The 24,683-nt window shown below is 43.4% G+C and overlaps 1 protein-coding gene across 1 annotated transcript in view; it reads right to left on the bottom strand.

The window, feature by feature from the left end:
• The window catches only part of LOC144889090 (uncharacterized), a 32,033-nt gene extending 17,949 nt beyond the window's left edge, over positions 1 to 14,084 (bottom strand). Inside the window, exons 1-2 of the mRNA XM_078768949.1 lie at positions 13,950 to 14,084; positions 13,274 to 13,522 (exon numbers count right to left, since the gene is read on the bottom strand). Coding sequence (XP_078625075.1) covers positions 13,274 to 13,489 — 216 coding nt within the window. The 5' untranslated portion in view covers positions 13,490 to 13,522; positions 13,950 to 14,084. The remainder of the gene's footprint in view (positions 1 to 13,273; positions 13,523 to 13,949) is intronic.
• Between the last annotated feature and the right edge of the window lie 10,599 nt (positions 14,085 to 24,683).

Here is a 24,683-nt window from a genome sequence, read left to right on the forward strand (position 1 = left end):
ATGTCTCAGCAGGCCAGTTTCCAAAGGTTTTGCTTCAACTGGGCAATGGTCAGGTACCAGTAGACACTGAGACTGGAGATGTCACAATACCCCCAAATTGTGGAACAATCATCAACACATCTGAAGAAATGCTATTAAAGGTTTATCCTAGCCTCTCACAGAATTATAAAAACCATGAGTGGCTTTGTGAACGTGCCATCCTTGCTCCCAAAAATGACATTGTGCAGGATATTAATGCCACCATCATTCAACAGCTACCAGACCAATCCACATGGTACAAGTCAGTTGACACTGTAGTTGATCTTGACGATGCTGTCATCTATCCCACAGAGTTTCTAAACTCTCTTCAGCTCACTGGTGTTCCACCTCACAATCTGCAACTGAAAGTGGGAACTCCCATTATGTTGCTACGAAATTTGGATGCACCAAAACTCTAACGGTACAAGACTCGCTGTCAAAACTCTTATGCCCCATGTGATCGAAGCCACCATTGTGACTGGTTGTGCCAAGGGAGAGGATGTTTTTATTCCACGGATTCCCATCATCCCAACAGATATGCCATTTCAGTTCAAGCGCCTTCAGTTTACAGTGAGACTATCATTTGCTATGACCATCAACAAGTCTCAGGGACAGTCTCTCAAGGTTGCTGGAGTTGAACTGACAAGTCCATGTTTCTCTCATGGTCAACTCTACGTTGCATGCTCACGTATTGGGGCAAGCACACATCTTTTCATCAGAGCACCAAACGGCAGAACAAGAAATGTTGTCTACCCCAGAGCTCTTGCTGACTAAAACACATGTGTTAATATTTTACCTCGGCAGCGCTGGTGGCCCAGTGGATCATGTGCTTGCTTGCCCCGTAGACAATCCGCGTTCCAATCCCAGCAGCGGCAAAAATTTGTGAAGTCCACCAAATGTGGCCCGTTCTGAGATAGTCCCTAAATGGATTGAACTTGGACCTAAATCACCAACTCACTCACTCTTTTTTTTAACTTAAATGACTTAACTTACAGGAAGTTCTTATGTTATGTACCTATAATTACATACAACATGAACAACATAACAACTTGCTACAAGTCAAGTCATTTACTTTCTACATCTTTGGAACCCGGGCAACGCCGGGTACCTTTGCTAGTCTATAATATAAGAGAGCCGTTTGTCTGTCATGTGTGTCTGCGTCTGTGTGTCGCCATGTTTCTCAGAGATGGCTGAACGAATCTTCATCAAACGTTCAGATGTTCATCCGTGAGTGCTGAGAAGTGTTTTAGGCAAAAACTAAAAAAAAAAAAATTGAAAAAAAAAGTTCGTTTTTTGGGATTTAAAAAAAGTCGCTTTATAAGTGAAAGCCTTTATAGCTATAGCCTTTTTAGCTATATGAAAGGTAATATTAAATTATCCCCAATTAGTGTGTGTGTGTGTGTGTGTGTGTGTGTGTGTGTGTGTGTGTGTGTGTGTGTGTGTGTGTGTAATATCATATTAAATATAAATTTTCTTAGTTGGGCGAAGGTAGTGGAGTGTTTTAGGCACCTACAAAAAATAGAAAAAATAAACACAAATTTATTATTAGCTCACCTGGAACGAAGCTGAGGGGAGCTTATGCGATGGCACGTTGTCCGTCTGTCAGTCCGTCTGTCAGTCCGTCCGTAAACACTTGCAACTTCTGCGAAACCGCTGATGGGACGTTGACCAAATTTGGCACAAATGTTATTTGTTATGTTCTGACGAAAGTTTGTTCACGGCATTAAAGAGAGTCGGGGTGTAAGGGGGTCTACCGGGGGTCAAAGTGGATCCAGGTTTGACCCCCCAAAATAGGAATTTGCTTTTTTATCTGAAATTACATGCACAATTTCGATGAAACTTTACCACAACCTTCATCACCCACGAGGTCAGTGTGCATACCTCTAGTCTAGGCCATCCTGCCAGCCAGATTTAATATTCTTGAATGAAAAAAAGAAAGGAAGTAAAAATGAAAGAAAAGGAAGAAAGGCTACAAGGAATGATGAAAAAAATGAGTAAAGAAAAAATGGCAATGAAGAATAAGCAAGACTAGCAGGAACCCGCGGAAATTCCACGTAATGGATTGGGTGGGAAGAGGGAGGGAAAAGGGTGGGTGAGGTGTGAGTCTAGAGGGAGTGAATGGGTAAAGGTTGTGTTGGAAGTCTGGAGGGAGTGGGTGTGGGGTGGGAGGAGGCAGGGAAGGGGAGTGGAAGGAGGCAGGGGAGGGGGTGTGAGGAGGTGAGAGGAGGCAGGGGAGGGAGTGTGAGAAGGTAAGAGGAGGGAGGGGAAGGGGTGGGATGACAGTCCAGAGTGAAGGGGTGAGAGTCCAGAGGGAGGGTGGTACCTTTGCTCGTGTAAAATATGACTTCAGGCCCTCAATTTTCCCAACCCCCACCACCCACTCCTCAGAAACCCCAAGTCCTCAGCCTCCGCTTCCCAACTCCAAGACCTCACCCACCCCTCCCAACCCTAAGGTGTCAATTCTCTCCCGACTCCAAGCCTTTAAAACCCCTCCCCACCTGCCATGGTTGCCTGTGCAACTCAGAAATCCCGCGAGATATGCGGAAAATATATGCATCCATGAAGAGGTCATGGCCCGTCACGGTCGCCTGGACAACTCAGAATCCCAAGAGATATGCGGAAAATACATGTGATCATGAGCAGGTCATGGCCTATTATTGTCGCCTGTACAACTTGCAATCTCTCGAGATACATGACCATAAGCAGCTCATGGCCCATTATAGTCACTTGTACAACTCACAATCCCACGAGATATGCAGATTTATGCAGAAAACACATGTGCCCGTGAGCAGGTCATGGCCAGTTATGGTCACCTGTCCAACTCACAATCCGACGAGATGTGCAGAAAACAGAAAAGATATAATGTGACCATTAGCAGGTCATGGCCCGTCGTGGTCACCTGTTCTAACTCACCATCCCGCAATTTATGTGGAAAATAAATGTGACAATAAACGATCCGAAACCAATTATCTTCTTCCTAATGCACACACAGTCACGTGAAAAAGTAAGTCCACCCCATGTAAAGTTTTGACTTTTTCAACATATTTCAACATACAGCTATTTGATCTTCATTTCAACAATATTGACAGATAAAGGTGATATAATATAACAAATATCATGAAACATTTACATTTTGTCGTCCATTGTATAATTTAAATAAACATAAATGCAAATTTCGCATGTGGAAAAAGTAAGTACACCACATGAAATGTTTTTTTAATCTTTTTAACAAATGTGGACATATCAATATTTGATCTTCATTTAAACACTATCTAAAGATAAAAGTGATCTAATTGAACAAAAAACAATGACAAATTGACTTTGCTATAATTTATTCAACAAAAATTTTACAGAGATGCCATTTCCTTCTGTGGAAAAAGTAAGTACACCCTTGGCTCTTATAGGTGGTATTGCCCCCTTTGGCAGAAACAACCTCAAGTAGGCGTTTCTTATAACTGTCTACCAGTCTCTGACATCGACTGGGAGAAACTTTTGCCCACTCCTCCATGAAGAATTCTTTCAGCTGTGCGATGTTTGAGGGGTTTCTTGCATGCACAGCTCGTTTCAAATCCCCCCACAACATCTCGATGGGATTTAGATCCGGGCTTTGACTTGGCCATTCCAGAACCCTCCCTTTCTTTCTTTTCAGCCATTCCTTGGTGAATTTACTGGTATGTTTAGGATCATTGTCATGTTGCAAGGTCCACCTTCGGTTGAGCTTCAACTTTCCGACAGGTGGCCTAACATTATCCTTAAGCATCCTCTGGTACAATGAAGAATTCATAGTGGATTCTATGATGGTGAGCTGCCCAGGCCCTGATGCAGCAAAGCTGCCCCAAACCATAATATTTCCACCACCATGCTTTACAGTTGGTATCAGGTTCTTGTGGTCAAATGCTGTCTTTGGTTTTCGCCAAACATGTCTTCTGGTACTGTGGCCAAATAGCTCTACCTTTGACTCATCTGTCCAGAGCACATTGTTCCAGAAGTGCTGGTCTTTGCCGAGGTGTTCATTTGCAAACTTTAGTCTTGCCCTGATGTTCTTTCTGGACAGCAAAGGTTTCCTCCTGGCACACCTCCCATGTAGATCAAATTTGTGCAGCCTCTTTCTAATGGTAGACTCACGCACTTTGACATCAACAGTGGCAAGAGCTACCTGTAGGTCCCGTGATGACATTCTGGGGTTCTTAGAGACTTCTTTCAGCATCTTGCGGTCTGCTCTCGGGCTGAACTTGCTGGGGCGGCCTGGCCTGAACAAGTTGGCAGTTGTTTGGAATCTTCTCCACCTGTAGATGATCTTCCGGACAGTCGAATGATTGATTTCAAATTGTTTGGAGATCTTTTTAAACCCCTTTCCAGACTCGTAGGTATTTATAACCTTCATTCTGGAGGCCTCAGAGAGCTCTTTTGATCTAGGCATGGTGATGCTGCACACTTCAACAACAAAGAGCAAACCAAACTAAATGTCTGAGGTTTAAATACGACAGGTTCCTCCAAGATCCTCTCTAACGATGTTCTAATCATTTGCACCTGAGCTGGTGCACCTGATTCTAATTTTATGTATTTGAAGTAGTGATAAATTTAGGGGTGTACTTACTTTTTCCACATGTGAAATTTGCATTTATGTTTATTTAAATTATACAATGGACTACAAAATGTAAATGTTTCATGATATTTGTTATATTATATCACCTTTATCTATCAATATTGTTGAAATGAAGATCAAATAGCTGTATGTTGAAATATGTTGAAAAAGTCAAAACTTTACATGGGGTGTACTTACTTTTTCACGAGACTTTATATTTATATATACACACATCATTAAAATACCTTTATAAGGAAATGGGTTTAAGCCCTGCTTGAGAGAATGCCAATCTCCTCCCCACTTCAAGCCTTCAAACCATCTTCTCACCCATCACAGTCACCTGTCCAACTCACAATCCCTCAAGATATGTGGAAAATATATATGACCATGAGCAGGTCATGGTCACCTGTCCAACTCACAATCCCTCGAGATATGCAGAAAATATATGTGAACATGAGCAGGTCATGGCCCATAATGGTCACCTGTCCAACTCACTCATTTTCGGATAACTTTTAACAATAAAATGCACAGCAGATGCAGAGATTCCATGTATACATCCAACTTGCGTTTTCCCTTCACCACGCCTAACTGCACTGTTAAAGTTACACTCTGTCGCTGCTTCTTGATACGAGGTGTGCTTGGCGAAGCACTCGTGGGTCTCTTCTCACTCATTATGCACGATGTGGGGTTTAACAGATAATCCCCACAGCACGGTATGTAAAGAAATATAGCAATGCAAATTGCGTACATACCGCTTTACACAATGGCCACTCTCGTTCAAGAGGGTGCGAAGGGATACTGCACATGCACAGATCAGTGAAAATGCATTTCTCTTACACAGCTTCTGTTATACTCTTACTATAATTCACCAAATCTCCGTCCGTCTGTCCGTTCAAAGGTACCGCAAAAACGGCTGAACCGATCGCAACGATATTTTGGGTGGGTAATCCTAGGACCCCCTGGAGTAAAATAGGCTATATTGTTTTTCCAATTTTTCCAATTTTTCCAATTTTCCAGTTTTTCCAAACACGATGGAATAATATTTACCGATATGAACAGTGATGTGGCTTTTGTTGAAATTATATGTACCAAGAGAGAGTAGATCGACTCCTGACGAACTCTTCCTATATAAACGTGCGGCTCCCAAGTAACACGGCAGCATGTGCAAAGTGACTAAGAAACAGGTGTAGCGGCCGCTTCCGTGTTACAGATTTGGCGCGCACTCTTCACACATAAACGTGCGACTGAGAAAGACATGTAGCGGCCGCTTCCGTTTTGCAGAATTCAATCTTTTTTCAAAATGGGCGCCATGTACTGTTTAGATTTTGATGATTTGCGTGTGATATGATTCAACGGATGTTTATATGAATCCTTTAAAATAAAAAAAGCCTACAATTTCTGATATTTTGCCTTTTCATTTGGGCTTCCCAATTGAAGCCCCGCCTGTAGGGCGGGTACCGTTGCTAGTTCAGAAGTAATTTGCGCATGCAGTTTTAATGTATTTCTAATGAGAGCATTTTGGTTTTGCAAAAATGGAATATTTTGAATTGAAAATCTAAAAAAAATAATCAAATAAAGACCTCAGATGAGATCTTGTGGGGGAGGTCACGATTTTTGAAGCTGTCCCGATCTTCACGCACGCTCGAAATTAAGTAATCGTTCACAATTGTATTTTTGTCGAAACTATATTTATCTTCCGTGTGTGTACCTAAAGTGCGTCCCTTGGAAGATTACCGGTGTTAATCTTTCATACCTGTATATAATAGTCGAGTATTTCGTGCCGCGATTATTTTGTGCCTCACTCTTCTTGAGGATTCCTACCTTGAGGCTTGTTTTCTCTCAGTGGTCGATTGCGGTCCTTCTACTCTCGTTCTCTCAGTCTTTTCCCAGTCTTTTCACCCCATACTTCCTTGTTTAAATTCTTAACGGAAAAAAAAAAATACATTTCCTTCTTTGTTCTTTTCGTTCGTTCGTTCGTTCTGCGACCACGTGTTTCACCCCAATTTCACCCCCATTTTCACGCCATTCCCCAGATCTGTTTTGCCCTGTTCCTTTTGCTGACAACTTTTGCCCTGTTCACGTGACTCGTGGTTGTCCCTCTCGGCTCCCTCTCCCCGTTGGTATTGATACGGTTCTGAGATTTGTATATATGACATCATTAAAGGTTAAAGGTTTGCCCCCCATAGTTAGTCCACAAGCAACACGTAGGCCCACTTAGAGTATTAGTTATGTCATAGTATGTGTAAGATTCGGCCATTTCCCTAGTAATATCTGCGTTGTGTAAAGAAATGAGCTTAGGGCCCTTTCATTTTTGCGCCACCCTCCAATTCCATGTATGGGCAAAATTGATCCCGCGCCCCATTTTGGCTGATCCCTCCGTGTGTTACGCTTTGGCTGCCAGCAGCATTAGCTGCACTTTGTTCGCTCGAACTAGTCAAATGACACGAGGTAGACCTGAAAAGAGGGAGGAGCACGAGGGTCGAGGAGGGGCGGCGCCAAGGAGCACGTCAGAGGCGATGACGGTAAGGGCCATCAGCCAACCAGGACTCTAAGGGAGTGGCGTGATAGGGCGTGGTGAAGAACGTCTGGTGAGTTCCAGAGGGTTCTAAGGGCGTGGCAATAAAACCCTTTGCGCGAGGCCCCCACCTGAGTTACGAGACGGGATGCGCGGTGTTGAATAGAGTTATAAGAGAGGACTTATGAGGACTGCCCTTAAAAGGACTTATGAGAACCCGAGTGCACAGGAGTTTTGAGAAGGGAGAGGACTCGCGTGAACAAGACTGTATCCAGAGGACTGGAAGGAGTTGCATTGTATTGAACTATTACGTACGCAGCCACGCGAGTGATTAACCGCCAGAGCCCAGCCCTACCGTTCGCCCCGTAATTATCCCGTGCGCGCCAACGACACGTGGAGAGCTCCTGCCGTCTACTATTCACCTACTTCGCGGTGCGAGCTGGGAACCGGAGAGAGCTGCCTGGACGCCATCCCTGGACGTGCTGATCTGTTCGTCTGCAAACCCCGTGTGAGTGTGTCTGAGTGTGAACGGGCCCGTTTGTCCAGGGAATAAGTCAAGACTGTGATTAAGGCTGCACTGTGTCTTCTTCTTCTTCTGATCATTGTACATCATCTATCTATAATTCCAGTAATCTCTGTGTGTATGTATGTATGTATGTATGTATGTATGTATGTATGTATGTATGTATGTATGTATGTATGTCTGTGACCGCTGTTTCTCGACAACCACGGGTCCGATATACTTGAAACTTGCCAGGTATATTGCTGGGGACCCGAGGATGTGCCTTTTCAAGGTTTCATATTAATCGGACAAGTAGTTACCGAGCTATGTCCAAAAAACGATTCAACCAATCAGAGAGCAGCGAGCTATCACGTGTGCCAAACGTGGCGAACAGACTCTGCCTCGGACGGCACATTTGAGAGCGTATTCATTTATTTCACGTTGGCAAACTATGTTGCCGTTAAACTATGTTTTAAAACTAATTACGTGCACGCTATGGCGATTTCTTTACCAAACTCCGCAAGCCGTTCGCTTTGGACCAAACCATTTCATGTAAATAGAGGGGGGGGGGGGGATTGTCACCGTACTCTCAAGCCGTTCGCTTTGGACCAAACCATTTCATGTAAATAGAGGGGGGGGATTGTCACCGTACTCGCAAGCCGTTCGCTTTGGACCAAACCATTTCATGTAAATAGAGGGGGGGGATATAATTTTAGATATATATATAGTACGGGCATGCCCTAGTGTAAATAAATCTTGTTATTCCTTTTCTTCCGATTCGACCATTTCTGTGATTTCCATCATTGGGTAAGCGTGGCACGATTAAGAACCGCTTGGATCGGGCTCTAGTCATTGATAAGGGCTCGGGTTCGCTACCGCTCAGCATATCCACCAACACCCGTGATTCGTGCGGGGCTTATTTCCTTGTTTCTGGGCAGCGCGAGTAATTAGGTATTAGTGATTAGTCCTACGACCCTATTTTGCGCTGTCCGGGAAGGACGTCATAGGTCCTGGGTCCCGTCGGTCAGTCAAAGACAAGGGGACTAATCCCCCTTTGGTAAGGGGAAAAGGCCGGCGCTGAGATCCGCAACAGTATTTTTGTGAATATTAGATTGTTCTTCACGGTTCTGTTTAAATATGTTTAAACTTTCCCCTGCAGTGTTTTATTCAGTGGTATATTACAACACGCTGTTTTTCTTCCTATTTAAAAGGCTCTTTTCAATTTCCTCTCCAACTCATTCCACTTCAAAAAAATATTCAATCTCTTATAATTCTAAATCACTACATGCTCTAAATTCACATTCATTCCACCCCTCCTCTGTCGTTCTTAAACGGATCGCTAACTTGAAAATCACAATAAACCCAATTTGTTATCAAGGTTCGTCTTTCATTAATCATCCACTTTATAAACTCCCCCCTTGCCCTCACCTCCAAATCTCCCCCCTTGCCCCTCCCCTCCTAAACTCCCCCCTAACTCCTCCCCTTCAAAACTCCCCCCAACCCCTCCCCTTCAAATCTCCGCCCCCACCATCCCTCTCCAATTCTCCCCCCTCCCACCTCCTTCTCAAAGCTGCCTCCTCCCCACTTCATCTCCCTTCTATCTCATACTTCCACCTCCCCCAACGTTCTACTTTCCTCTGCCCACCCCTCAAAGAACCCATCACTGTGCCTCATCCCATCACCATCAAACCTTTCGTCCTCCTCATCCTTCCCTTTCTTGTAACTCTTCTGTAATCTCTGACACACTATCAACTGCTCTTCCTACCTCCCCCTCTCATCTTTCATCTGACCCTACCCCTCCCCTCCCCTCTCCTGCACGCGATGCTCCCCCTCTCTCCTCATTAACGATATGGACCTCAAACATCCGGGGCCTTCCCTCAAACCTGATTGATCTCTCCATTCAGGTTGCTTCTGACAATCCAGACTTGATCTTCTTAACAGAAACTTTCCTCCTTCAAGATGTCTCTGATTCCTTAATATCTCTTCCTGGTTACTCCCTCCTCCGGTATGATAGACCTGAGCCTCGTCCTGGTGGTGGGGTTGCTATCTTTATCAAAAACTCTCTTCCTCACTCTCCTTGCACTGCCCTCTCTCCACCCCACCCCCAGGAGTACCTCTGGCTACGGCTTCCTCTCCGCTCCCACCTTTTGTTCATATGTGTTCTGTACCGTCCTCCAAACAGTGATGACTCCATTTACATTTCGCTGTCGGACAACATGGACCAACTTCTATCAACTCATCCAAACTCTCTCTTCCACATATGTGGTGACTTCAACTGTCATCATGCCGGCTGGCTGGGTGTGGGTTCCTCTCTCACCAGCCATGGCACCTCAGCAAAGGACTTCTGTGACTCATTGGGACTGACACAATCTGTCCATTCTCACTCCTCTCTCTGTCTCACCCTCTCTCTGTTCGATCTCAGTCAATGGAGTATCTTCTCTTCTAGACTTGGTTGTGACAAACTTCCCTGAAAATGTGTGCTGCTCTTCTTCTGCTCCAATCGGTTCTTCTGATCATGTGCTTGTTAAAGTGGACATCTCTCTGTCCATTCTCAGAGAGCCTCCTCAGCGTCGACGAGTCTCGCATTTCACTCAGGCTGACTGGCACGGGCTGCAAGCAGCCATCAATCATCTAGACTTGTCTCCCATCTCTACTGCCTCTGACATCAATTCTTCCTGGGAATTCTTCCAAAGCAAACTGCTCTCTCTCATGCACAGATTTATCCCATCTCGTCTTGAGTTGTCTTACCCTTCCTCCCGTCCATGGTACACTGAATCTTGTGGTGAGGCAGTTGCCCTGAAACAACTTCCCTTTGCCTCTTGGAAGGCAAATCCAACTGAAGGCAATGTCAGTTCCTTCCACCTAGCTTGGAATAAGTGTGTGTCTACCCTCAGGAGTGCCAGGAAGCACTATCTCTCCACACTCAAGAATGAACTCTCAAACCTGTCTCCTTCCTCCAAATCCTGGTGGCGTTTGGTCAAATCCATTTCTGGTGTTTGATCCCCTCCATCCCCTCCCTCACCTCAAATGGCTACACAGTTGACACCGCACGCGACAAAGCCGCATGCCCCAACTCTGTGCTTGCCTCAAAATCTTGTGTCCCAAACCCATCTCTCTCTGTTCCCACCTTACCCAGTTGAACCCAACTGCTCCTGGACTCTGTGTCCTTCTCTTCTGACAAGGTGGAGAAGTTTTTGTCAAACCTCGACTCTGATTCTGCAACTGGACCAGACGGCATCAGCCCACGGGTCCTAAAATCCTGCTCTGCCGCTCTATCTCACCCTCTCTCTGTTCTTATCACCCTCTCTTTTGCTCAAGGTCATCTGCCAGCATCTTGGAAATCAGCAAACATTACCGCTTTACATAACAAAGGTGAAAAAACAGATCCTTGCAACTACAGACCAATCAGCCTGCTCCCAATTATCAGCAAAGTTATGGAATCCATCATAGCTTCGGATATCAAATCCTTCCTCTTCTCCAATGGCTTGATCTCCGATCATCAATTTGGATTCAGACCAGGTCATTCTACTCTGGACATGTTGCTTCTGCTGTCTCAACAATGGATGGAGGTCCTCAATGCAAAACAGGAAATCAGAGCTGTCTCCCTTGACATATCTCGTGCCTTCGATACGGTCTGGCACCCAGCTCTGCTCACCAAACTCTCCTCCTATGGTATCCATTGGAAATCTCCATGCTTGGCTTGCGGACTTCCTCTCTGGTCGTAGTCAACATGTGGCCCTGAATGGATTTCTCTCATCGCCCCTTCCTGTTCTGGCTGGAGTTCCCCAAGGTAGTGTTCTGGACCCTGTGCTTTTTCTGGTCTTCATCAATGATCTCTCTGACTCTCTGGAAAATCCTCTCTATCTCTTTGCTGATGACTCCACTCTCTGCCGCTCCAATCCTCATTCCTCAGATCGGCAGTCTGCAGCCTCCTCACTCACTGCAGACCTGGACAAAATCACAGACTGGTCAAACAAGAGGAACATGTCTTTCAATCCTGACAAATCTCACACTCTTACTATGTCTCTCCGAAAAGACCGCCTGGAAAACCCTCCCATCTACTTTCTCAACAATCCTCTCCAAGAAGTTCTGTCGCTCAAGCTTTTTGGTCTCACTATCTGCCATGATCTTTCTTGGGAAAATCACCTTTCCAAGCTGGCCTCCAAAGCCAGTTGCCGACTGGGCATCCTCCGTCATGCGAAGTCCTTCCTTGGCACACCTGAGCTCCTCGCCACATACAAGGCTTTCATCCGCAGCTCAATGGAATTCTGTTCCCCCCTCTGGGCCGGGGGCTCCTGCCTCACACCTAGCTCGACTTCACGCTGTTGAAACCAAAGCTTTCAGAATCATTGGAATCTCCTGCGATGAAGCTAACTCTGAGGGCCTTGCAATCACTCACCGCAGGCAGGTTGGTGGTCTTTCTGTCTTCTACCGACTCCTCTCCGGCATTGCTCCCCCAGCTCTCTCTGCGCTCTGTCCCCCAAATATTCCTGCAGGTCGCACAAGATCTGCCAGAAACCCTCTTGTGGTTAAACTGCCAAAGTCGAGGCTCTCTGCTCACCTTCACTCTTTCATTCCCCTTTTTCCCCGCCTCTGGAACAAACTCCCTCACTCTCTTCAATCCCACTCCTCCCTCCACGTCTTTAAAACAGCTGTTCACCACCATCTCTTATCTTCCCCCATCCAAAACCTTGATATTTTCTACCCCCGATAATTCACCCCAGATACACTTTTTCGAAATTCCAACTTCTTTCCTGGAAGTCCTTGCAGTGTCCATATGTTTTATACCTCTCCCACCTCCCCCAAAGCCCTCTCCCTCCCACAGTTCTCTCGATGTCCCTGCTCTCAAATGTTGTGTTTGTGTCGTTTGCCCTCTCTCCCCATCTTGTCTACCGCTCCCCTTATTTTGTGTTTTATGTGTCTGTTTGTGTCGGTTTGACCTTTTGTGTGATTAATGTTAGCCCTCTCACGAGCCTCGATCTTGTATACAAAAAAAAGAAAAGAAAAAAGACAAATTTCTCATGACATGGGTTTAATCTCTGCTTGAAAGAATGCCACATAGTTATTTGGGCAGTGCATTAATCGGCTCAAAATCCTTTTAACTGTCACTTTGGTAGTTTTACAATGAAGAGGAAATGTATAGGGAATGCATAGCGATTGGGAATATGACAGCTCCGAAATATCTTTGCCTTCACATCGCGGTGAGCACTAAAATGGCGGCCATAAGATTTTTCATCAGGATGCGTGGTTGGTTGGGTGGAGTCAGGGCGACTGTCCAACCCATCAGTGGGAAGGATTGTTACATCCAGACACACAAACAAGCAAATTCCCATTCCCAAATTCTCCGCCCCTCCCCCCTTCCCATGCCTCCTCTCCCCAAGCCCTCTCCCTCCCACAGATCTCCCGATGTCCCTGTTCTCTACTGTTGGCCTTGTGTGCTTCCTTCTCTCTCCCCAGCTTGTCTCCAGCTCCCTTTATCACATGTTTTGTGTGTCCGTTTGTCTTTTTGTGATTAATGTTAGCTCTTACACGAGCCTGAATCTGTTATACAAAAAAAAAAAAATTCTTATTAAGATAATGCAAGAGCTATATCTCAGAAAAATGATGACAGACAATAAGATTGAGTATGGGGATAAAACAAAAATAGGCCTACCTGATAGGTATCGACTGGTAAAGCTTCCTCACTGGTAATGCAGCTTTTTGTACTTTCTCGTTTGCTGGTACAAGATACTTTTTTGGTTCCTGCCCAACTATCTGACGGAAGCCAGGGGCCTGGACCCGTCGCCGAAGCTTGGGATGACGATTCCCCAGTCGTTTCTTGCTGTGCTGATGCGGCCTCAGAGCGAATGGATGAATACTCAGTTTTCATGGAAATTGGCTCAATTACCTTGGAGTCTGTTGGCTGGAAAATAAATTAAAGGGGGGCACCGTTTTCCTTGACCGTGTAATACTGTAATATACACGGTAGGCTTCCAAGCTTAATAAAACTAGCCTCAAAATGCTGCGCACATGTTGAGATTATACATCCATCATGAGGTGCCAAAGCTACTGATTGTAATGTCAGCTTTAGATCTTCAATTCGCTCATGTTCACAGCCAGTGTTCTAATGAAATTACTCTCATCCATTTCAAATTTGTAATAATATGCAACGGCTGCATGACATTCGATACCTTCCAATTTATACGATTTCATGCCTTTTATCCTTCATCTGCAGAGAGCAAATGCGAGGTACGGTCGACAAATTGGGGCTTTGTAACATGGTAAGAAAAAGATTGCGTATCCATAAAGGACAGCACAGGTGATCAAACAGAGAGAAAATCTTTTCGTACCTCAGCTTCTTCCACTGATCGTTCTGCAAAACAGAGGAGACATGACGATGGTCAATCATCGAGAGTGATCGCGAACATACAACACAAATGCATTCAACATCACCAAATAATCAGACATCAAATAAAATTTCAAGACTGTAAAGCGAAACAAACATTCTGACAAAACAACACCTCCAACAACAACAACAACAACAACAACAACAACAACAGTATTCAACATAACCAAATAATCAGACATCAAATAAAATTTCAAGACTATAAAGCGAAACAAACATTCTGACAAAACAACACCTACAACAACAACACCTACAACAACAACAACAACAACAACACAAATGCATTCAACATGACCAAATAATCAGACATCAAATAAAATTTCAAGACTGTGAAGCGAAACAAACATTCTGACAAAACAACACCAACAACGACAACAACAACAACAACAACAACAACAACAAAAGTATTCAACATGACCAAATAATCAGACATCAAATAAAATTTCAAGAATAGAAAGCGAAACAAACATTCTGACAAAACAACACCTACAACAACAACACCTACAACAACAACAACAACAACAACACAAATGCATTCAACATGACCAAATAATCAGACATCAAATAAAATTTCAAGACTGTAAAGCAAATCAAACATTCTGACAAAACAACACCACCAACAACAACAACAACAACAACAACAAAAGTATTCAACATCACCAAATAATCAGACATCAAATAAAATTTCAAGACTGTGAAGCGAAACAAACATTCTGACAAAACAACACCAACAACGACAACAACAACAACAACAATAACAACAAAAGTATTCAACATGACCAAATAATCAGACATCAAATAAAATTTCAAGAATATAAAGCGAAACAAACATTCTGACAAAACAACACCTACAACAACACCTACAACAACAACAACAACAACAACAATAACAAAAGTATTGTCCTGGTATATGGACCACACAAATGCCATCATTTGTTTGCACCTTCAGCAGTGTTTGATTACCTCAATGGTATGGACTGTGGAAATGGATGATGGTGTGAGGCGGCTGCATTTTAAATGAGAGACAAACCCAATGGATGTAAAGGTCGAGATACGACAAGCAGGAGGAAAAATAAAAATGGGTGAAAGGATAAGGATCCAGGGTGGGTGAGAAATAGGACGGAGGTGGTGGAAAACAAGGGGCCTGTGATTCCCTACGATGTCCACATTTATAACTGCACCTGTCCGTTTGTGCCCCCAGCCTGGCAGCCAGCTGGGGCTTATGTCTTCAGTCCTGTCTGTCCGTCCAGAACCTCTACTCTAAAATTATGACGCATTTGTGTCATATCTGCAACATGCATGTAATAACATCTGAGTACGAGGCACATGAAATTATTTTGAAAATTTGAGGATTAAAAAAATATGTGGAAGAGAATAGTACAGGATTGTGTATATGCTTTCGGGAACACATTTCCTTATACTAGCGTAGGGACCCGATGAAACAACAAGTACTAAACAGTGAGTATGATTATTTGTTGATAACACACCAGGTTTTTAATGTTTATACAGCATATGACTGACCCTGGTGTGCCTCGTAGCCGGAATGGATGTTGAGGTTAATAAATGTTGTGACAAGATCAATGTTGATGTGGTCGTGCCCTTTAGAAGATGAAATTGCTGACGTGTGATTGGTGTGGAGACTACGAAGCCGAGAGGAGTGCTGCTGGGAGAACAATATTTTTGGCAAATGTATGATATCGTGGACCGTCATATTAACGGATTCCGTGAAATCCTATTACACGTGATAAAGCGAAGTACTTTTGTCCATGGGAAAACATGTTTTTGGGGTATGGCCAACTCATTGTACAATGTACAGGGTGGCCTGAAAAGTCGCTTTGTCCCTCCCATGTAAAGCATTCATTCTTAAACTCATTTAATATCCAGGTTTTATTGTGCAGTACTTGCAATAGTGCATCAGTCATTGCATCTGTATGCGCTCCGTCAATCTCCTTGCACCAGCATGGCGGGGGAGGGCGGAGAGGAAGGGATGGAGGGAGGTCTGACAAATTTAACAGGGAAAAGTGATTTCGGGCCACTCTGTAGTGTTTGCTGTTGGGCCTTATTTATGTTTATTTCCAAGGCTTTTTTTTTTTTTTTTTGTAAACAGAGCCAAGGCTCATTTAAGAGCTAACACATTGCACACGAGAACAGGCACAGACCCATAAACATACACTAAACAAGCATTCTGAGTATTGCACTGCAATACATGTCCCCTACCGGCAGTCTGTCGTCCGGAAAACTGTGTGAATTATATAATTACCAACTCACGGTCTGAGGTAACTTGGCTAAAAATTATCCGATTTGCACCAAATAAAGTTCATGAATGGTTGCACAGACACCTACTTCTCACTAAGAGGGGAAAAAGAATGTAAATCGGAGTTAAAATAAGCCCGCGAGGTCGCTCTGTGGAGTAGCCTGCACGTATTGCACTATGTGTGAATTATATAATTACCAACTCACGGTCTGAGGTAACTCGGCTAAAAATTATCCGATTTGCACCAAATAAAGTTCATGAATGGTTGCACAGACCCCTACTTCTCACTAAAAGGGGGAAAAAGAATGTAAATTGGAGTAAAAATAAGGAATATTAACAGCTTTGACTTACCGCACTCCAAATTATAGTCCGGAAAACTGTTGGGGAAATTACCAAAGTTCAAAGTGCTATAACTTTGTCAAAAATGATCGAAACGTCGTGAAGTTCGAACGTGATCTGTAACTTATCATGAGGAAACCATGTTTACCGAGTTTGAAATCATTAGCATTAAGAGTTTAGAAAAAAAGTCCAGAAAGCTGTTCTTTGCGTGACGGGCTGACGGACTGACGGACGGACAGACTGACAGATGGAGGGATGGAGTGCAAACCTAGAGTAGGTGGGGGTGCGGTGATCGGCAGGGGGGGGGGGGGGGGGGAGGGGAGGGGTACATGATATCAAACAAATTGACACAACAAGGAATTTCAGGAAAGAAGTTGGAGATTGAAAGAGGTGAATTTGGGGTGTTTTAACGGGGGGTAGAAAAGATCATGGTTTTGGATGGGCGACGATAAGAGATGGTGGTGAACAGCTGTTTTAAAGACCTGGAGGGAGGAATGGGATTGAAGAGAGTGTGAGAGTTTGTTCCAGAGGCAGTAGAAAAGAGGAATGAAGGAGTGAAGGTGAGCAGAGAGTCTTGATTTTGGCAGTTACACCAGAAGAGGATTGCCGGCAGGTCTTGTGTGTCCTGCAGGAAAATTTGGGGGACAGAGCACAGACAGAACAGGGGAAGCAAGGCCAGAGAGGAGTCGGTAGAAGACAGAAAGACCACCAACCTGCTGCGGTGAGAGAGTGAAAGGCCCTTAAAATCGGCTTCATCACGGGAGATACCAATGATTCTGGAAGCTTTGGTTTCAATAGCGTGAATCTGAGCTAGGTGTGAGGCAGCAGCACCAGCCCAGAGGGGAGAGCAGTATTCCATTGAGCTGCGGATGAAAACTTTGTATGTGGTGAGGAGCTCAGAAGTGCCCAGAAAGGACTTCGCACGACGGAGGATGCCCAGACAGCGGAGGATACCCAGACAGCGCCTGGCTTTGGAGGCCAGCTTGGAAATGCGGTTTTCCCAGGACAGATCATGGCAGAGAGTGAGACCCAAAAGCTTGAGTGACAGAACTTCTTCAAACGGATTGTTCAGAAAGTAGATGGGAGGGTTGTCGAGATGGTCTTCATGGAGAGACAAAGTGGGAGTGTGAGATTTGTCAGGATAGAAAGACATGTTCCACTTGTTTGACCAGTTTATGATATTGTCCAGGTCTGCAGAGAGTGAAGAGGCTGCTGCCTGCCGATCTGAGGATTGTGATATGGAGCGGCAGAGAGTGGAGTCATCAGTAAAGAGACAGAGAGGATTTTCCAAAGAGTCAGAGAGATCATTAATGAAGAACAGAAAAAGTACACAGGGCCCAGAACACTGCCTTGGGGAACTCCAGGCTGAACAGGAAGGGGGAGATGAAAGAATTATATTCAGGGCCACACGTTGACTTCGACCAGAGAGGAAGTCGGCAAGCTATGTGTGGAGGTTTCCATGGATACCATCGGAGGAGAGTTTGATGAGCAGAGCTGGGTGCCAGACCGTATTGAAGGCACGTGATATGTCAAGTGAGACAGCTCTGATTTCCTGTTTGGTGATGAGGACCTCCATCCATTGTTGAGACAGCAGATGCAGCATGTCCAGAGTAGAGTGACCTGGTCTGAATCCAAATTGATGATCCGAGATTAAGCCATCGGAGAAGAGGAAGGATTTGATATCCAAAGCAATGCTGGATTCCATGACCTTGCTGATAATTGGGAGCAGGCTAATTGGTCTGTAGTTGCAAGGATCTGTTTTTGCACCTTTTTGTGTAAAGTGGTAATGTTTGCTGATTTCCAAGCAGATTGCAGATGACCTTGAGCAAAATATAGGGTGAAGAAACAGAGAGAGGGTGTGAAAGAGTGGCAGAGTAAGGATTTTAGGACCCGTGGGCTGATGCTGTCTGGTCCAGTTGCAGAATCAGAGTCGAGGTTTGACAGAAACTTCTCCACCTTGTCAGGAGAGAAGGACACAGAGTCCAGGAGCAGCTGTGTTTGACTGGGTACGGGTGGTACAGAGAGAGATGGGTTTGGGGCACAAGATTTTGAGGCAATCACAGTGTTTAGGCATTCGGCTTTTTCGCGTGCGCAATCAGCTGTGTATCCGTTTGAGTTAAGGGAGGGGATGGAAGGGGAACAAACACCAGAAACGGATTTGACCAGACGCCACCAGGACTTGGAGGAGGGAGGCAGGTTTGAGAGTTCAGTCTTGAGAGTAGAGAGATATTGTTTCCTGACTCTCCTGAGGGTAGACCTGCACTTGTTCCGATGGATGGTTGGATTTGGATTTGCCTCATTTGAAACCTCAATAGTTGGATTTGCCTTCCAAGAGGCGAAGGCAAGTTGTTTCAGGGCAACTGCCTCACTACAAGATTCAGTGTACCACGGACGGGAGGAAAGGTATGACAACTGAAGACGAGATGGGATAAATCTGTGCATGAGAGAGAACAGTTTACTTTGGAAGAATTCCCAGGATGAGTTGATGTCAGAGGTAGTAGAGATGGGAGACCAGTCCAGATAATTGATGGCTGCTTGAAGACCGTGCCAGTCAGCCTGAGTGAAAACGATTGTTGAATTTGGAACTAGCAACGATGTAGCTGAAATAGTCGTCATAATTTTTGGAAACAGCTTAGAGATTATGTAACTACACAACAAATGACTTGTCAAAATAAACTTACCAAAAAGATACTCACCAAATGAACAAACAACATATGGTTGAAAATGATGAATTTTGTTGTTTTTTTATCAGAATATTTGTCAAGGGTCAGTAGTCAGGCAGTTATCTACCATATAAAACACAATGTCAGTTTGTGTGTTTGTACAGATGTCTGTCCGTCTTCATAAGGGTAGCTTTTAAAGGCCAATCTTTTAACACTAATGTGTGTTCACTACAGTCTATTTGAGGATAAAACAAACTCGAAAAACCTTTTCCATAAAGAGTAATTATGTCTCTTGTAATGGAAATGTCGATGGTGGCTTGCAAACTGAGCCTCAAGGGCGGTGTACAGAAACGTTTTTTAAAATAACAATAACTACAAGGTGCAGGAAGGTGAAATTCGCCGCACATGATATGCAACGCGCACAGTAAAACGAGTGTTCATTTACATTCATACGATTCTCATAAATAAATAAGATATAAGCACACCTGGCACTAGGCCAAGGCTTCAGACTTTGGCATTCGCAGGAGGCTGCACCGTTGAATGAACAGTTCCAACCCGTCATATTTGACGGGCTTTTTACTAGTAGTAAATAATTTGTTTGTAGATGTAAAACGGATATTGTTATAGCAAGATGATGTGCAGCAAGATCACCTGATATTTTACTCTTTTTTTGAAGCAGAGTATTGAGAGATGGGTGCCCAATCATAAATAAGCAAAGTTGTAAATGTACATGCATGACACATGAAATTGCTGTGTAATGCTTATGCTATGGATTTATGTCAGGACTTTGACGTGACGTGTGCGTCATATGTCACGGTTCTCGCTCAGCTTGCTGAAAGTGGCCGTATTTAATCTTTTTATACCAATTTGATTAAGAATTGCAAGTTTTTATTTTGAGGTTGATCTTTCTTATGTGAAAATAATTTTGCACAGCAAATTTGGGGAAACGCACATGTGCTGTCTCAGCTTGCTGGCAAGATGGCAAGGAGCTGTCAACCATTTCAATATAATAGAAACACTTTAACATCTCCACCACCAACACACACTGAACTACTTATTTAGTTATATACACTTTACCATCTCCACTGCCAACACACAACTTTCAAAACAATTTATTTATTTGTATGCACTTTACCATTACCGACATACCACCTTTATTTATTTATACCTTTTACCATTCCACTACAACCATTTTTTTTACCATTTCTATACCCGTGTTTGGCCAGTAACACCTTGAATCATTAATTTATTTATATACATTTTACCATCTTCGCTAGCTAAGTATAAACCACCTTTAGAGGCCATTTTTTCCCCGCAAGCGGGGGTTGGCCTTTTTCGGGGACCGTGGTTGTTGTTGTTTTTCGGTCCCCTTTTTGAAGCAATGTTTTACGGCCGGATGCCCTTCCTGCCGCCAACCCTTTTTGTCGCCTTTTACGACAAGCAGGGAATGATACCTGTAGTGGGGTGAAGGAGTATCACCTTTACTACTAAGTATCACCTTTACTAATTACCTACGTGACTAATTACCTACGTGATTATGTTTTCGTCCCTGTTTGTCTGTTTGTTTGTCTTTATGTCTGTGAGCAGGATATCTCAAAGCATTACAGACGGATTTGGATAAACTTTGATGGGCAGGTTGGGTGTGTGACGAGGACAAATTTATTCGATTTTGGTGAAAATCTGGATCCGGATCTGGATATGAGAATTTTAAAGTGATTCTTCCAACTTAAGAGATTGGGCCAAAAACTAGATAGGAAACAATATCTCAAAAATGGATGAACGGTTTCAGATGAAATTTCGTGGACAGGTTGTGTGTGTGACAAGGACAAGTTGATTTAATTTTTGGGGAAGATCTGAATCCAAATCAGGATGAGAGAATTTTTTAATTTCCTAAGTGATTCATCACCATTGGGACATAAGGCCAAAAACGATACGTAGCAGGATATCTCAAAAAGTTATGGACAGATTTGGGCGAAACTTGGTGGACCGATTGGGTGTGTGACAAGAACGAATCGATTTGATTTTGGTGAAGATCTGAATATGGATTCGGATAAGATAATTATTTAATTTTTAAGTGATTCTTCACCATTGAGAGAACTGGTGAAAAGTGATAAATTACATTATATTTTAAAAAGTTATGGACGAGTTATGACTAAACTTGGTGGATGATGTGGTTAGGTGACAAGAACAAGCCGATTAGATTTTGGTTCAGGTCCAAATCCAGATCCGGCCTATCAGTGGGATACAAAACGTAAACTGTTCAACCTGGCGGAGGTATGTGCTCTACCGAGTGCCGTTCTAGTTTACCGACATTTTACCATCACCGCAAGCTATGTACCTCTGCAGCAAATTTTATGGGAGAGAAAAATCCAGGATTGTATATCACTTCAGGAACCCTTATTCATTGTTATTGCCTTCAAGTTGAAAACCGGAAATAAATCATCAACTATAAATAATTTATATATTATTTAGAATTATTTATGTACTGAGATTGGGGATTCAAATAGTCTAAATTATTTTCATTAAATGATTATTCCAAATTTAATTTATTGACATGTAAAATCTGCACGTCACATTTTAAGGTGTTGTTGGGCTTTGTGTCATGAGGTCTTGTACCTGTATTGTTTTATTTTAATTTTATTATTTTAAATATTTGGCCTTCTGCATATCCACCCAAAAGTACCCCAAAAAGGAAATAAAGGAAGGCTCAGTCAAGTACCCATTTTCTGAAGATACGCATGACCTATGCTGAGCATGATGAGAAAACAGGCTGTTCGCTCAATCAAAACGCAGGTGTGGCCTGCTTCTTTCAACCAAAGTTAATGATTTTTCCAAACATACATGTACTTTAAAATGATACTAGCCAAAACCAGCCGAGTTTGTCTCAGCAAAAACCTTAATTTTATCAATTAATGGAGGCCATCCATTAAAAACAATGATGTGGATATAGATGTGGATAAGGGCACAAATGATCCAAATAGATAGTTAACTTCAATGTGCATACAAAAGGATAATGATCAAGGTGTGAAAGTGGAGGTGGGTTTCAAAAATAAAAAACATGGTTTTAAGCTAATGGAGGAATATGTACAAAAGTACTGTGCACACGACACAGATATTAAAGGGCATCAGTGCGCATTGTAGATGAATGACGAGGATGTTGATATTTAAAGTGTTTCAAGTTAGTTGCTATTTGAACGTTCACATTTGATTCTGGGTCATTAGGGAAGTGCTCAGATGGGAATTTGAAACAGGCCATCCCGTGTTTGGTCATAAACTCTGTTGGATGATGGAGCAAGAGCTTTGGGGATTGTTATATTTAAAGAAAAGTGAGGAATGTAGCTTGGTCTCATAACATAATAAAATAACTACAAGCTCACGGAAATGTGTCCCAGTACAAAGTGAATGCTTTTCTATTTTACAAGAGCAGGTCCAATGAAGTGACAAAACTAAATTACCTTGAGGTTTTTTTTATCCAGGCACCAAAAAACAAGGTTTTAAAATGTCAAATTCTTATTAAATCCATCCACCGTGGGTTAATGCCCCAATCCAGCAATTCGTATATTTTGTTGGAGATAACTGAGGCGACAGCCAAACGAAGAACAATGAAGGAGTAATTTCAAACCTCAATAGCTTCTCATGAGGTCCCTGCTGCTCTTTTACTTCATTACTGTGAAAGGGCCAAAAGGGCCAAAATGAGATGATGGGCGGATGAGAAAGATGAGGACAACAGCCGTCCAGGTAAGACTATTAATGAGTATTTTGGCCAAAAGGGCCAAAAGGGCAGTGAGAACCGCTTACTTTATACTTTTGGATTGCGACGGTAGCTCTCATATTTCTGCCTTCGCTGATGGTGCTATGAAACTAGAAGGGCATTTGGTAGAGCGCACACCTCCGCAAGGCTGAACAGTTTATGTGTTGTATCCCACTGATACGCCGGATCTGGATTCGGACCTGAACCAAAATCTAATCGGCTTGTTCTTGTCGCCGAACCAACTCGTCCACAATGTTCAGTCATAACTCGTCCATAGCTTTTTAAAATATCATGTTATGTATCGCTTTTTGCCCGATCTCTCAATGGTGAAGAACCACTTGGGAATAAAATAATTCTCGTATCCGAATCCATATTCAGATCTTCACCAAAATCGAATCGAATCGTCCTTGTCACACACCCAACTGATCCACCAAGTTTCGTCCAAATCCGTCCATAACTTTGAGATATTGTACTATGTATCGGTTTTAGCCCTATCTCTCAATGGTGAAGAATCACTTAGGAATTAAATAATTCTCGTATCCGAATCCATATTCAGATCTTCACCAAATTCGAATCGAATTGTCCTTGTCACACACCCAACTGATCCACCAAGTTTCGTCCAAATCCGTCCATAACTTTGAGATATTGTACTATGTATCGGTTTTAGCCCTATCTCTCAATGGTGAAGAATCACTTAGGAATTAAATAATTCTCGTATCCGAATCCATATTGAGATCTTCACCAAAATCGAATCGAATCGTCCTTGTCACACACACAACCTGTCTACCAGGTTTCGTCCAAATCCGTCCACAACGTTTTGAGATGTCCTGCTATGTATCGCTTTTCACCCGATCTCCCAATGGTGAAGAATCACTTAAAAATTAAATAATCTTCATATCCGAATCCATATTCAGATCTTCACCAAAATCGAATCATTTCGTCCCTGTCACACACCCAACCTCTCTGCCAAATTTCGTCCGAATCCGTCGGGAAACAGAGAGCGTTTTGAGATATCGTGTTCATAAACATCCCCTTCGGTGAGGAAAGTAAAAATGTAATTAACGTTTTCTCAATGGACGTTCAATCTTATCCCATTCAGCCTTACAGTCTTGTGGATGGTTTGGGTACCCAGGTTGCGTTGCGTGACCTACATTGTCCATTCCGTAAATCACGGGAATGGTGCTGCTGTGTGATACGTTGCGCTTATGAGAAACCGCAACATCGAAGTGTCATTTACTATGTAAGAGTAACTGTTCCGCTTCCGAGGAAATTGTTGTGGACAATCTCTTGAACGGACACCAGAAAATGACAGTGCAGCACGGCACCTGCGATGAGTGTGGAAATAAACAAAAAGGAGAGGATGTTTCATCCTCTGAAAAAGAGATTAATTTTTTTGGTATACTGAATCGAGGCTCGTGAAAGAGCTAACATTTATTTCACAAACAAAATCAACCAGACAAACAAAATATACAAAAAGAGGGAGCGGAAGACAAGATGGGGAGAGAAGGGGAAGCACACAACCACAACATAGGGAGACAAGCAGAAGCAATTAGCAGAAGCCACAACTAGCAGAAGTACCCGGCATTGCTGGGCGGGGGAGGGGAGGGGAGGGGAACGGGGGGGAGGGGAGAAGAGTGGGAGGGGGAGGGGGAGAGGGGAGAAGAGGGGGGG

The sequence above is a fragment of the Myxine glutinosa genome, unplaced genomic scaffold, assembly GCF_964187855.1.
Source record: "Myxine glutinosa unplaced genomic scaffold, kmMyxGlut1.1 SCAFFOLD_752, whole genome shotgun sequence".
NCBI classification, from domain to species: domain Eukaryota; kingdom Metazoa; phylum Chordata; class Myxini; order Myxiniformes; family Myxinidae; genus Myxine; species Myxine glutinosa.